The sequence below is a fragment of the Toxotes jaculatrix genome, chromosome 13 (assembly GCF_017976425.1).
Source record: "Toxotes jaculatrix isolate fToxJac2 chromosome 13, fToxJac2.pri, whole genome shotgun sequence".
NCBI lineage: Eukaryota > Metazoa > Chordata > Actinopteri > Toxotidae > Toxotes > Toxotes jaculatrix.
In genome coordinates this window covers 420,166-432,996 of record NC_054406.1, presented here as the reverse complement: position 1 = coordinate 432,996, position 12,831 = coordinate 420,166, and the positions used below count along the sequence as shown (strand labels likewise).

At 51.6% G+C, this 12,831-nt stretch overlaps 2 protein-coding genes across 2 annotated transcripts; both read left to right on the top strand.

The window, feature by feature from the left end:
* Nucleotides 1–671: 671 nt before the first annotated feature.
* On the top strand, nt 672–8,582 carry LOC121192125. Its single transcript, XM_041053690.1, has 6 exons — nt 672–983; nt 1,776–3,432; nt 4,394–4,500; nt 4,856–4,920; nt 5,116–5,545; nt 6,410–8,582. Exons 1-6 carry the CDS (start codon nt 722–724, stop codon nt 7,639–7,641), a joined length of 3,753 nt encoding a protein of 1,250 aa, XP_040909624.1. The 5' UTR covers nt 672–721; the 3' UTR covers nt 7,642–8,582.
* Nucleotides 7,823–12,814, top strand: LOC121192124 (zinc finger protein 2-like). Its single transcript, XM_041053689.1, has 3 exons — nt 7,823–7,942; nt 8,589–9,018; nt 9,637–12,814. Exons 1-3 carry the CDS (start codon nt 7,823–7,825, stop codon nt 11,133–11,135), a joined length of 2,049 nt encoding a protein of 682 aa, XP_040909623.1. The 3' UTR covers nt 11,136–12,814.
* The last annotated feature ends 17 nt before the right edge of the window (nt 12,815–12,831 follow it).

The window sequence follows — 12,831 nt, the reverse complement described above, 5'->3', positions numbered from 1 at the left end:
CTCTGTGACATGTTGATGCTCCTTTTCTCATTCAGCCTTTGTGTTAGCTAACATGACTGAATCCATCACGGTCTCATGGTGCGTTCAGGGACCTGAACTCGAGTTAAGTGGAGGGTTTTCTGTTGGAAGCTTCTGATTTCTAATAAAAGTTTTCAGATGAAGCTCGTCCTCAATTTTTTTCCTGATTCTCCTGAAACAGAAAACATGCAACACGTCTCATATTTAGCTTTAGAGCCTCGGAGGGTGACGAGAGAACTGGGAGCTCTGGGACTGAAACCGGTCCAACTGGAGCTGCTCTGAAGCTTTCAGTCAAATCACATGATCTTCCCCAGAGGACGGAGCAGGTTGTGGTGAGGTGGTTTTTGTCAAACTGCTGCTTCCAACGACAAAGTTTTAATACGACTGAAAGCTCCAGAAAGGTGTGTGTGTGTGTGTGTGTGATTCACACACATATTACAGAATGCATGGGTTCATACTGTGATGCAGTGAGGTTAAAAATGTGGGTTTAATGGAAGTTAATGAGCCACGAGGAAGCATCGGAGGAAGCTTCAGAGGGAGCATCGGAGGGAGCGTCAGAGCAGCCACGTTCCCTCGGACGCAGCAGATGACGTAACATCTGTGCGCAGGCGACGTCGACGTCTCTGTCTTACGCAGAGACGCTGGGTTGGGGATCCCGGAAGTGCCCTCGCATTGTTTACATCCTGGTCTTTGTTCCATCAAAATGTCCAAAAAACGGTCCAAAGCCTCCGAGACCCGGAGCCTGAGAGCCGTGATCGACCAGCAGCTCACGGCGGTCGCGGACCACATCGTGTGGCTGCTGAAGGAGCGCGGACAGGCGGACCTGGAGGAGCTGAAGGAGCTGGTGACGGAGCGGGTCACCGCGGCCGTGGAGGAGATCTTCACCGCGTTCAGAGCCACCAGGGCGGCCGACAGAGACCCGGAGGGGCACGGGCAGAGTCCGAGACCAGGACCAGAAAGGACAGGTTAGAGTCCGGACACAGACATTCAGCAGCAGGCTGAGGACACACACCACGGTGCATTTAGTGTAAAGCTTTCAACCGCATCACACGGTTCTCTTCAGTCCGAGGAGGCACAGCAGCACGTTACACAGACAGATCCGGTTTGTTTTGTTGTTTCACTTCATATTGACTTTGATTTGAGTTGTATAGTCACAGTGTGTTTACACAGAACAGGAGAAGCAGCGGGAAACAATGAGTCACACCAAACTGTGTTCAAAAAACAGAGGATTTAAGAATCAGGTTGATTGGAAACATTTTCATCCTGAAGCTTCGATGGTTTCAGCTTTCATCAGACTGAAGCTTTGTTCTGGTGGAAGAAGCAGATTTAGGTTCATCACTGACGTCACGTCACATCACAACCTGAAGGAGAGTAGCTTTTGAATTATTCTGTGATCAGTTTCTACTTTAAATCGTAATTTCTCCAGTTTCAGATTTTTTCAGTTGCTTGTGTTGAGACATTTTATCATCATCATGATTCTTTGGTTCAGCTTCTTTCTTGTGAGGAGTGAAGTGTGAGTGATGTGTTCTGATGTGATCTGGTCACAGATCTAAGCAGAGGTGTGATTTGATCACAGGTGAGTGGAGATGATGCAGGTTGACACCAGGTCTGAACAGGACCTCTGTGTCTGTGCAGTCAGTGTGACAGTGATTCGTTCTGTCCTGTGGAAAATATGAGTTAGTTGCAGCCCAAACCCTGAGAGCAAAGTCTGAGACCTGACGACATTTAATGATCTGATTTTACTGTTTCCTCTGCAGAGTTGTGTCTGTCGGTCGGTGTCAGGAGTCTCTCTGATGAAAAACATCTGAAGCCGGACGTCTCTGTGGACGACCGACCGAAGGAGCCTCTCCCCGGCTCTTCCTCCAGACCAGAGACCGTCGCTGAACCAGAACACCAGCTGGCCTCTGCTGAGGATCCGACGGAGGAGGAGGAGGAGGAGGATGATGATGATGAGGAGGCGACATCTCACTGCTGCAGGGTGTGCGGGAAATCCTTTGACAGGAAAGGCTTTTTGATGAAACATGTGGAGAAACACTTGAAGGAAGCCGAGTGTTTGTGCGGTCTGTGCGGTGAGCGTTTGGAGTCCAGTGACCGTCTGAAGCTTCACCTTCAAACTCACCGCGACCTCAGCAGGACCTGCGATGTCTGCGGCAAGAAGTTCCCCTCGATCCGAGCGCAGGAGACGCACCTGAGGCTGCACACCGGAGAGAAACCCTTCAGCTGCCACATCTGCAGAAAAGGCTTCAACCAGAAGGGCAACATGGTGACGCACATGAGGATCCACACGGCGGAGAAGCCTTTCAGGTGCACTGTCTGCTGCAAAGAGTTCAGCCACACCGGCTCTCTGGAGCGACACATGAAGGCGCACGACGGACAGACGCCATTCAGCTGCAAAGTCTGCAGGAAAGGATTCGCAAAGAGCGCCGAGCTGAGGCGACACGTACGGAGCCACGAGCCAGACGACCAGCCTGCCGCCAGGAACCGACGCAGGAAACCGAGTCTGACTCCTTCCCACTGCTGCACGGTCTGCGGGAACGCCTTTCACAATAAAGGTAACTTTGTGCGGCACGCAGAGACTCATTTGAATGATCCTGAATGTCGCTGTGGCGTCTGTGGAGAGCAGTCAGACTCCTCAGAGAGTCTGCAGATCCACATCCAGAGCCACAGAGAAAGCAGCAGGATCTGCGACATCTGTGGCATCAGCTTCAGGGACATGGAGATCCACATGAGAACGCACACCGGCCAGAAACCCTTCAGGTGCAAAGACTGTGGTAAGGACTTCCCCAGGAAAGGTTCTCTGGAGCGACACTTGAAGCTGCATGCCGGCGAGAGGCCGTACATCTGCGAGTTCTGTGGGAAGACTTTCATCGAAAACACCGTCCTGAAGAGACACATCAAGAGCCACACGGGCGGGAAGCCGAGGATTTACTCCTGCGACGTCTGCGGCAAGAAGTTCACCATGAGCCAGCATCTGGACGTTCACAAGAGGATCCACACGGGGGAGAAACCATACACCTGCAGGGTGTGCGGGAAGAACTTCCGACAGATCGGCAACCTGGACTCACACATGAGGATCCACACGGGCGAGAAGCCGTTCATCTGCAGCCTCTGTGGGAAGAGGTTTCGCCAGAAGATCTCGCTGGAGACGCACGAGAGGTTCCACAAGAAGGAGAAACCGTTCGGCTGCCAGCTATGCAGCAAAGGCTTCGTTCAGAAGATTGACCTGAAGAGACACATGCTGACACACACTGGGGAGAAACCCTACAGCTGCCGGGTCTGCGGGAAGCGGTACCAGGAAAAACGCTCGGTGGACTCCCACATGAAGGTCCACACCGGAGAACGAGCAGCCAAAGATTCAGCTGTGACGCCGAACCTGAAGCGACAGGAAGTAGTCCACACTGACTTCATCCAGCTGTGACGGACCGCAGCAGGTGGACTCAACGGAAGCGGCGTCACATCACCCTCGTTTTCATGTGTCACTGGTCTGTGAAGCTTCTTTTCTACTGAATAGTCCCAAAAACTAGTTGATTTCCATTGATGGAACTTTTCCAATGCGAGAACCAGGGAGCAGAATCAGTTGCTGACCTCCAACCAGTCCATGCTGAGGGGTCAATGTCCGGCTGGAGGCTGCAGAGCTGAACATTTCTGACTGGTCGAACACAAACCTCGCGCTGCTGCATCACATGCTCCGGAGGCGTTTGGACCAGTTTACAGGGTTTACAGGTGGAATCAATGCTGTTCCTCGCCGCTTCGTCGGGACCTGACAGGAGACCAATGGTGGGATTTGTCCCCTGGTGCGGGACAGGAAGTGTTGGTTTTCCGTTTGCTCTCTCAGGCGGCAGCGCTGATGTTTCATTGTTAGAGACTCGTCCATCACAGCTTCAGCGGAGCAGCCTGAGAGAAGACAGACGCTGTCTCACCTGTTTCCTGTCTCTGTCACCAGGTGACAAACACCATCAGTCTGCCGCCGGGTCTGAGAGCAGCTGTGAGGGATGAATTCAGACGTCATCACTTCATTTGCTCAGCTCCACGTGACCTGCTTCTGCCGTTCGTTAAGTTTTATCATCACTTCCTTTCGTTTTTCAAATCAAAAGTATTTAACAAAGACCTCAGTGATGTAATGTGACGAAATGAGTCTTAAAATAAAAACGTTTTATTTTCTGTTGGACTTCCTGCTGGTTTCTTTACTCTGATCTGATGGGCGGCTGCTTGCCAGTCATTTTTGTTCTGTTGATTCTGATGATCGGTTCTGATCAGTCCGTTCATTGATCTTTGAGAGAAACCAAATATTTTCTGTTTCATCTGTTTCAGTCTGAAGACGCTTTAAAAAACGTGTCAGAGAAACTTGTCCTCAGTGTTTTCACTTGATCTGCAGGCACTTGTCTTCATATGAAATGGTGAAAACTGACGTCTTCACGTCTCATTCTGTCCAAAACCTAAAGAGGTTGAGTTCAGTGAGACCCGGAGCCGTGACACTGTCAGGTGATCCAGATCACTTAACCAATCACTGATCGACCACCTGCAGCGATTAGCTAAGCTGTGGACGTATGTGTGAGTGGTGGGACAGGTATCAGGGACACCTGTCCACCCCGGTGTGATGCAGAACAGCAGCTCTGTGACGATGTTTGTCTTTTCAAAGCATCATTTCAGTTCAATACGTTTATTAATGAGCTAAGTTCAATCAGAATCAACTTTATTCATCAAGTTCATGTGGACAGGGAGCAGAGAGGACAGAGAGGAAGACAGGAAAGATGAAAATGAAACAGCTGCAGAAACATGGCAGTCAGTCTCAGTGATACATCCCATAATTTCAGAAAGTTCCGTGTTTTGTGTTCAGTTTCCTCACAAACTGACGGATGGACAGGAAGTTCAGAGGCCAGTGAGGATGACATCACACACACAGTAAACCCTCTGCTCCTCCACAGCAGCACCTGGTGACTCAGTGATTAGAATCAGTTCTTCTGTGTCTTTTGCTGTTTGATCCTGATCCTGAGTGTTTCTCAGTCAGAGGTGTGAGCAGTTCCCCCTCCTCCTCCTCCTCCTCTGTCTGTCTGAGCTCCTTCAGAAGCGTCTGTAGTTTCCGTCTTTCTCCTCCAGTCCAGCAGAGGTCGCTGTGCGCGCTCTTCGCTTCGCTCTCCTCTCGGCGAACTGTCGTCGACGCGGAAGTCGGTGCGTGTGTTTACCTCCCCGCTGGCTGCCTTTGTTCGCTGGAAGGCTCAAAGTGCGCAGAGCAGGAGGAAGATGTGCGCCGTGCGGCTGCTGCGGGTGTCGGTACACGAGCGGATCAGCGCCGCCGCCGAAGACTTTCTGCTGCAGGTGGAGAAAGGAGGAGAAACGGCTGAAATCCCGGCGCTGAGAGCGCTGCTCACCGAGCGGCTAACGGCGGCGGCGGAGGAGATCATCGGTCTGTTGGAGGAAACCGTGGCGGAGTACGAAGGCAGAGTGGAGCGGTCAGAGCGGGAGATCTGCCGCCAGAGGAGGCTGCTCGATGCCGTGCTGAAGCCCGAAGTCCGGCTGCACAGAGCAGGTCAGTCCCTGCTCACCGGAGCCGGACGCAGCACATGCTAATGTTAGCTAGCATCGGCCCAGCTAGCATGAAGCTTACTGAGATGAATGAACACAAACGAAGAGACAGAAAAACAGGACAAAGTTTATTTAAACAAAGTGAAAATAACAACAGTGTTAAACAGCTATGACTTCCACAGGTCTTAGAATAAGCTGCGCCAGCAAAGCCTCATGGGAGCTGTAGTTTTTACATTCTAACCAACCAACCAACCAATAGTTGCTCATTACGTCATCACCATCAGTTCATGCGCTTATTTTTCCATCAGTCTGTAAAACGTGAGGACGGATGTTAGAAAGCAGCAGCTTGTTGTCTTTCAGGTCTCTGTCCTCTGACTGCTCAGCCACAGTCCAGAGGACAGAGACCTGGCACCTTCGTGGGCTTCTTTTGTCCCGGGTTTTGCTTTAAGGCTGAGTCAGGCTTTAGCGTGCTCGTCCTCAGAGCAGAACAGGGTTGATTTATTTTACATTTGATTTTGAGCTTCATGTGCACCGTCTCCATCCCTCAACCAAACTCTGGTCCAGTTTGACCAGACAGCCGTACATGTCCTCTGCCTACACAGGGCTGAGGGTGAGCCGCCGTCCCGCTGGCTGCCGACACACTGTTCTGTATTTCAGGTGAATTTCTTCTGGTTGCAGTTTTAAAAACATGGATTCCAAGTTTGATGACCTGTAATAATGAGCGCGTCGGTAAATCCTGGCGTCTCATTGGACAGAATCAGCAGGAGACACCTGACACCTCTGCTTATTTAGTTCTTTACAGCTTCACGTCCACAGGGGCCTGGAATAGAAAGGTTTCCCACAATGTGTGTGTCTGTGTGTGTTTCAGTGTGTCCTGCAGATGTCCAGCAGCTGTTGGTGAGGACAGAGGAGTGTCCCTCCGAGCAGAGGAGCCCCAGCCCGGACCAGGAGGACCCAGAGCCCCCCCACATCAAAGAGGAAGAGGAGGAGCTGTGGAGCAGTCAGGAGGGAGAGCAGCTTCAGGACCTGGAGGAGGCTGAAATCAGCAGGTCCACATTCAGTCCTGTCCCTGTGAAGACTGAGGACGATGAAGACAAGCCTCAGTCCTCACAGCTCCATCAGAGCCACACTGAGGAGACCTGTGGAGGACCAGGACCTGGACCAGCCAGGACCTCAGAGCCAGACAGACATTTGCAGCCGGTCAGTGATGATAATTCTCTGGACTCTACTGAAACTGAGGACAGTGATTGTGATTGGACACAGTCCAACGACGCTGCGTCAGGTACAGAGGCTGTTAGAAACCGCGAAGCCGCTGAGACAGACGTGGGATCTTCGGTGAAGGAGCGACCCTTTCCCTGCTCCTACTGTGGGAAAAGATTCAGCCTGAAGGGAAATTTAAACCGACACATCAGAGACCACACAGGTGAGAGGCCGTTTCCCTGCACAGGCTGTGAGAAATCGTTTAAAGACAGCGGGTCGTTAACGGCACACATGAGGTGTCACACGGGAGAGCAGCCGTACAGCTGCTTGTTCTGTGGGAAGAACTTCAGCGGGCGGGGAAACATGACCAGACACATGAGGATCCACACAGGAGAGAAACCGTTCACCTGCTCTGTGTGTAACAAAAGCTTTCACGTCAAAGAACACCTGAACAGACACATGAAGTACCACACGGGGGAAAAACCCTTCAGCTGCTCTGTCTGTGGGAAAGGATGTGCTCAGAAAACAGACCTGAAGAAACACATGAGGGTCCACACGGGGGAGAAACCCTTCAGCTGCCCCTTCTGCGGAAAGTGCTGTGCTGAGAAAGGAGACTTGACCAAACACATGCGAGTCCACACGGGGGAGAAACCGTTCAGCTGCAACATCTGCGGTAAGAGCTGTGCCCAGAAGGGGAGCCTGAAGATCCACATGAGGATCCACACGGGAGAGAAACCCTTCAGCTGCTCCGTGTGCAGCAAACGCTTCACGGTGACGGGACATCTGAAGAGACACATGAAGCTGCACGCAGCAGACGGTCAGGTGACCCAGTCTGCACACGCGTGTTCAGGAAAGCTACAAAGTGAAGTCGACACCATGGAACCGCTGAACGCGTCGTGACGTTCCGTCACTCAGGAGCGAACACGAAGCCTCTGAGTCTGGGACGTGGAGCAGGACGCAGCCACGCAAGCCGCTGTCCATCAAGCTTCTCAGACTCGTGTCATCGAAGGATGCTGATTATTCACTGCACTCAGTGATCGAACTGATCAATAATACATTGATTGATAATGTAGAATATAAAATGTGGTGTAACATCCACAGAACGTACTGTGGGTTTGTACCAGTGTCTCTGTCCCCCAGAGCTCGATCACAGCAGCAGCTCGGCCTTCGTCATGGACGACCTGGACTGGACCTGCTGCAGGTCTGAGAGGCTTCACACACACGGTCTGTGGTCTGCAGGACGTGGACGGGTCGGACAGACAGCTGCAGGACCTGAGGAAGAGCTCTGAACCGAGCGGAGGACAGACAGAAACCTGTTTGCTTTGTTGTGACTGAAACACACGTAATGTGCTTTTTACTAACTGTTGTACAGAGAATAATTTCAGCAGCTGCTGATCGTGTGCTGTGAGTCTCCTCAGGTTGTTTCACGGCAGGTTTTTATTCTCACAAACAGTTTAAACAAATCAACACTAACAACATTTAATCACATACAAATAAAACATCAGTGTGATTCTGTGCAAACTTTTATTTTAGAGGTAAAACTTCAGAACGTGTGTGAGACTCTTTGCCCTGTGTTCAGTCTGACAGGCAGAGCTGCCTTATGACCAGCTCCGTAATCAGGGTAGAGCTGGGTGTTGATGCACATGATGCTAAACACTTGTTAGTGGTAAAAACACGTGATCTTAAACTGTAGAACGTCAAAGAACGAGTTCCCGCCACAGCAGCTGCTGTGCCAGATGTGGCTCCATGTAAACACCTGGGTCACGTGTTGTTGCTGTCATCACGTCAGTAAAATCTCGCGCGCTCTTGTAATAGAAGCGTCTGTAGTTTCCGCCTTTCTCCTCCAGTCCAGCAGAGGTCGCTGTGCGCGCTCTTCGCTTCGCTCTCCTCTCGGCGAACTGTCGTCGACGCGGAAGTCGGTGCGTGTGTTTACCTCCCCGCTGGCTGCCTTTGTTCGCTGGAAGGCTCAAAGTGCGCAGAGCAGGAGGAAGATGTGCGCCGTGCGGCTGCTGCGGGTGTCGGTACACGAGCGGATCAGCGCCGCCGCCGAAGACTTTCTGCTGCAGGTGGAGAAAGGAGGAGAAACGGCTGAAATCCCGGCGCTGAGAGCGCTGCTCACCGAGCGGCTAACGGCGGCGGCGGAGGAGATCATCGGTCTGTTGGAGGAAACCGTGGCGGAGTACGAAGGCAGAGTGGAGCGGTCAGAGCGGGAGATCTGCCGCCAGAGGAGGCTGCTCGATGCCGTGCTGAAGCCCGAAGTCCGGCTGCACAGAGCAGGTCAGTCCCTGCTCACCGGAGCCGGACGCAGCACACACGGCGACTCACGCTTCCGTCCAGCTTCAAAATAAAAGCTCTGGTCAAAGTGAAGTAAAAGTAGAAAATTGATCCTGAGTTTAAAAATGTTCTTCAGTTAAACATCAGGTTTCTGTGATGTGATGATTTTCTGCTCTGTGTCACTGTAAGTGGACTCCACAGGACCAATGTGTCACTGTTCAGAAACTAAAAATAAATAAAGTTTAGCTAACGTTTCTTCTTCAGGGTCATTTAACATTAAATCAGATCCACAGTCTGCTCAGTTAGTCCATAAATCCACAGAACTGATCCCAGACACGTTTAGCATCCAGCTGATTCCACATCACAGGTGGAGGCTGCAGGTGGAGTCACTGACGTGTTCTCACACTGGCTCAATGAGACGAGCAGCTAAACTGAAACATGAGTGAAGCTGTGACAGTGGGTGTCAGACTGAGCTCAGGTAAACTACATCAGCTGACACCTCGTCACTGCCAGTGATGTGATCATGTGACTCCTGACTCTGAACAAAGAGACACAGTTAAGTTTCATTCTTAGCGTGAGCTAATACGCGGCGTCAGCTGATCACGTGTTCTCTCTCCTCAGATCTGCTGCAGTCAGTAAACGTGACCCAGACGAACCTCCGGCCTTCAGACCCTGCAGACCCGAACCAGACTCAGTCTGAACACGTCGGCAGCGACGCTTCCCGCCCTCCGACACCTCGCTGCCCCTCTCCAACGTACAACCCGCCCGTCTCGCCGAGCAGCTCGGCCGTCCACAGCGATCCGGACAGCGACTGGAACGAACAGAATCAGACTCTCAGATCCCCGAGGAAAAAGAAAAGAGGCCGGCCGCTGCTCGGCATCAGAAACAAACGGAAGCGGTCGACTCCGGCTCAGAGTTTCAGCTGTCAGGTGTGTGGACGAGCTCTGCAGGGGAAAGGTTTCCTGCTCAAACACGTCCTGCAAGTCTGTGCCAAAGACCCGGACTGTCGCTGTGGCTTCTGCGGCGAGCGTTTAGACTCGGCCGACGGCCTGATGGCTCATCTGCAAACACACCAGGAGAGGAGTAAAACCTGCTCCTTCTGCGGGAAGATCTTCCAGTCCATCCTGGCACAGGAGCTGCACGCCCGGCTGCACACCGGAGAGAAACCGTACAGCTGCGACGTCTGCGGCAAGAAGTTCAGCCAGAAGGGAAACCTGACGTCCCACACGCGTGTCCACGCCGCAGAGAAACCCTTCCAGTGTAAAGAGTGCACCCGGGCCTTCTGTCACTTGACGTCTTTAGAGCGACACATGCAGGAGCACAGCAGCGAGGTGGCGCAGGCCTGTAGCGTCTGCGGCCAGGAGTTCAGGAAGCAACACAGCCTGCGACGACACATGATGACTCATCAAACCGATGCCGCTCATAAGCCAAAGAGATACCGCAGCTCGACACCGGCGTACACCTGCAAAGTGTGCGGGGACACCTTCGACAGGAAAACCTTGTTAGTTAAACACGTGGAGACTCACCTGCAGGACCCAGACTGCTGCTGTGGACTCTGTGGACACCACTATGAGTCTCCCACCAGCCTCGCCGCTCACCTACGCTCCCACCGTGAGGTCGGCAACACCTGCGACATCTGTGGGAAATGCTTCCCAGCTCACGCGGCGCTGCAGATGCACATGAGGATCCACACCGGTGAGAAACCATACACCTGCCGCTTCTGTGGGAAGGCTTTTAACCAGAGCGGGAACCTGAAGACGCACCTGAAGATACACACCGGGGAGAGGGCGTTCTCCTGCAGCCTCTGTGGGAAGGGCTTCACCCAGAAACAGACTCTGGACACTCACGTCCGCTTCCACAACAAAGAGAGACGCTTCCTCTGTCAGGTCTGCGGAAAAGGTTTCATGCAGGACGTGGACCTGAAGAGACACATACTGATCCACACCGGAGAGAAACCGTACAGCTGCAGGATTTGTGGGAAGAGCTTTCAGGCCAAAAGGTCACTGAATGGACACCTGAAACTCCACACGGCAGAGAGCGATGAGACCGGGACGGAGCCGGATCAGGCTTCACAGCAGCAGAGGACGGACGGCTTCTACTCAGGATTTCTTCAGCTGTAGAGGACTGGTTTTAGAGACTGATGACTGTTAGAGCTGGACTCAGTTCCAGACTACTTCACTGAGAATGCACCGGCCCGCGACCCTCGACCCTCGGCCCCGAGCCCTGAGCCTCGGCCCTCGGACCTGTTCTAGACCTGCAGCGATTCGTCGATTCATCGTTTCAGTCATGGATTGTGGAAAAAAACAAAAAAATTGCTTCCTTCAGTTTCTGAAATATGAAGATTTCTAAGTTATATCTGACAGTTCATTCAAGTTCAAGTGTCTTAAAGTTTTGGACTGTGACGTCTTTGTTGTGTCCGACTGAGAAAACGTTTGTCATTTGTTACTATTTATTAACATTTCATACATTAAACGATTGGTTGATAATGAAAACGAGCATCAGCTGCGTCCTGCTCAGAGGACACAGAACCGAGGAACCTCAGATCTGACCAATGTGCAGAACGTGCACTGGGTTCTGTTCCTGGTGCTGAGTCCACAGTTCTGGTCTTCGCGGCACAGACGTGTCTGATGGGAAGCTGAGGTCCTGTAAAATCAGCACAGCCACTGAAACCAGACGTTCCTCAGCATCAGGAACCAACAGAACAACAACGTATGGTTATTGTCGTAAATCTGCAGAATATTTTCTGATGAATCGTTTGATGTGTGAAATGACAGAGTGTCAGAATCAGAGCTCAGAGTTTCCGGTGGACGGACAGTGGAAGGGACAGGTTCAGGATCAGCATGCAGCTGCTGATCCTTCAGACGCTGTATGCTTTATGTCTCTGACTCGAGACGTTTCCTCAGTCTGCTCCTACAACTGAAGAACACGTCATGACGATGAAGCAGAAACTATAGTAGCTGAAGAACAACAGAACGACCTGTGGAAAACATGGATGGCTCTCTGACTGAGGTTCTGTGGATACTGCCCCTAGTGGCTCAGAGTGGTATCACACTTAAAGCCTGTGTGTTTTATTTACAGCAGACGTGTCCAAACTGTCCCACAGAGGGACATGTGGCTGCAGGTTTTTGTTCCAACCAGTCAGCATCACACCAGACTGGACTCATTTAATCAGCTGATCTCAGTTTTCAGACAGCTGATTGGTCAAACTGTGTCCACTTCATTGGTTGGAACAGAAACCTGCAGCCACACGTCCCTGTGGGACAGTTTGGACACCTCTGATTTACAGTCTTTGATTCTTTAACTTTATGAGTTAGTGTTTTTACTTCCTTTGCCTTTGATACATATGATGTTGAATACACCTGACGTCACCTCACCTGCCCACTGTCTGTTTCCTGTAGTTCACCTGTTATTTCGTGTTTCTTCTGTAAGTTGTTTAAACAACTGTCAGGGGAAAGGTTTCCTGACCTGAACCTTCAGTTTCAGGTCAGATTCACCCAGCGCTTCACATTCCTGGTCCTGCAGCGTGAGAGCATAACCATCGCAAGCCTAGACCCCTGACGTGTCCCCTGACGTGTCCCCTGTAAATGACGTCTCTGTTGACTTGTCAGTTATCACTCAGTCGCCCAGAAACCTCACAGCTCCACGTGAGTTACACGTATGTTTCGCAGCCTGCTCTGGTTCTCCGTACACACTCGCTCTCCATCACTGTCATTAATCTTTTTCTTAGATTTTTATTTTTCCTTAAACTCTTTGTCTATTTTTCCTGATAAAGCTTCTACGTACGTTGATCATCACTGACTCACTGAGACTCACAAC

Bases quoted from the DNA above. Each gene is read 5' to 3' on its own strand.
- LOC121192124 (XM_041053689.1), top strand. From the start codon at position 7,823: ATGTGGTGTAACATCCACAGAACGTACTGTGGGTTTGTACCAGTGTCT. The intron at 7,943-8,588 runs GTCTGAGAGGCT...TTTCTCCTCCAG, and splicing joins CTGGACTGGACCTGCTGCAG to TCCAGCAGAGGTCGCTGTGC. The intron at 9,019-9,636 runs GTCAGTCCCTGC...CTCTCTCCTCAG, and splicing joins AGTCCGGCTGCACAGAGCAG to ATCTGCTGCAGTCAGTAAAC.
- LOC121192125 (XM_041053690.1), top strand. From the start codon at position 722: ATGTCCAAAAAACGGTCCAAAGCCTCCGAGACCCGGAGCCTGAGAGCC. The intron at 3,433-4,393 runs GTGACGGACCGC...CTTGATCTGCAG, and splicing joins CACACTGACTTCATCCAGCT to GCACTTGTCTTCATATGAAA. The intron at 5,546-6,409 runs GTCAGTCCCTGC...TGTGTGTTTCAG, and splicing joins AGTCCGGCTGCACAGAGCAG to TGTGTCCTGCAGATGTCCAG.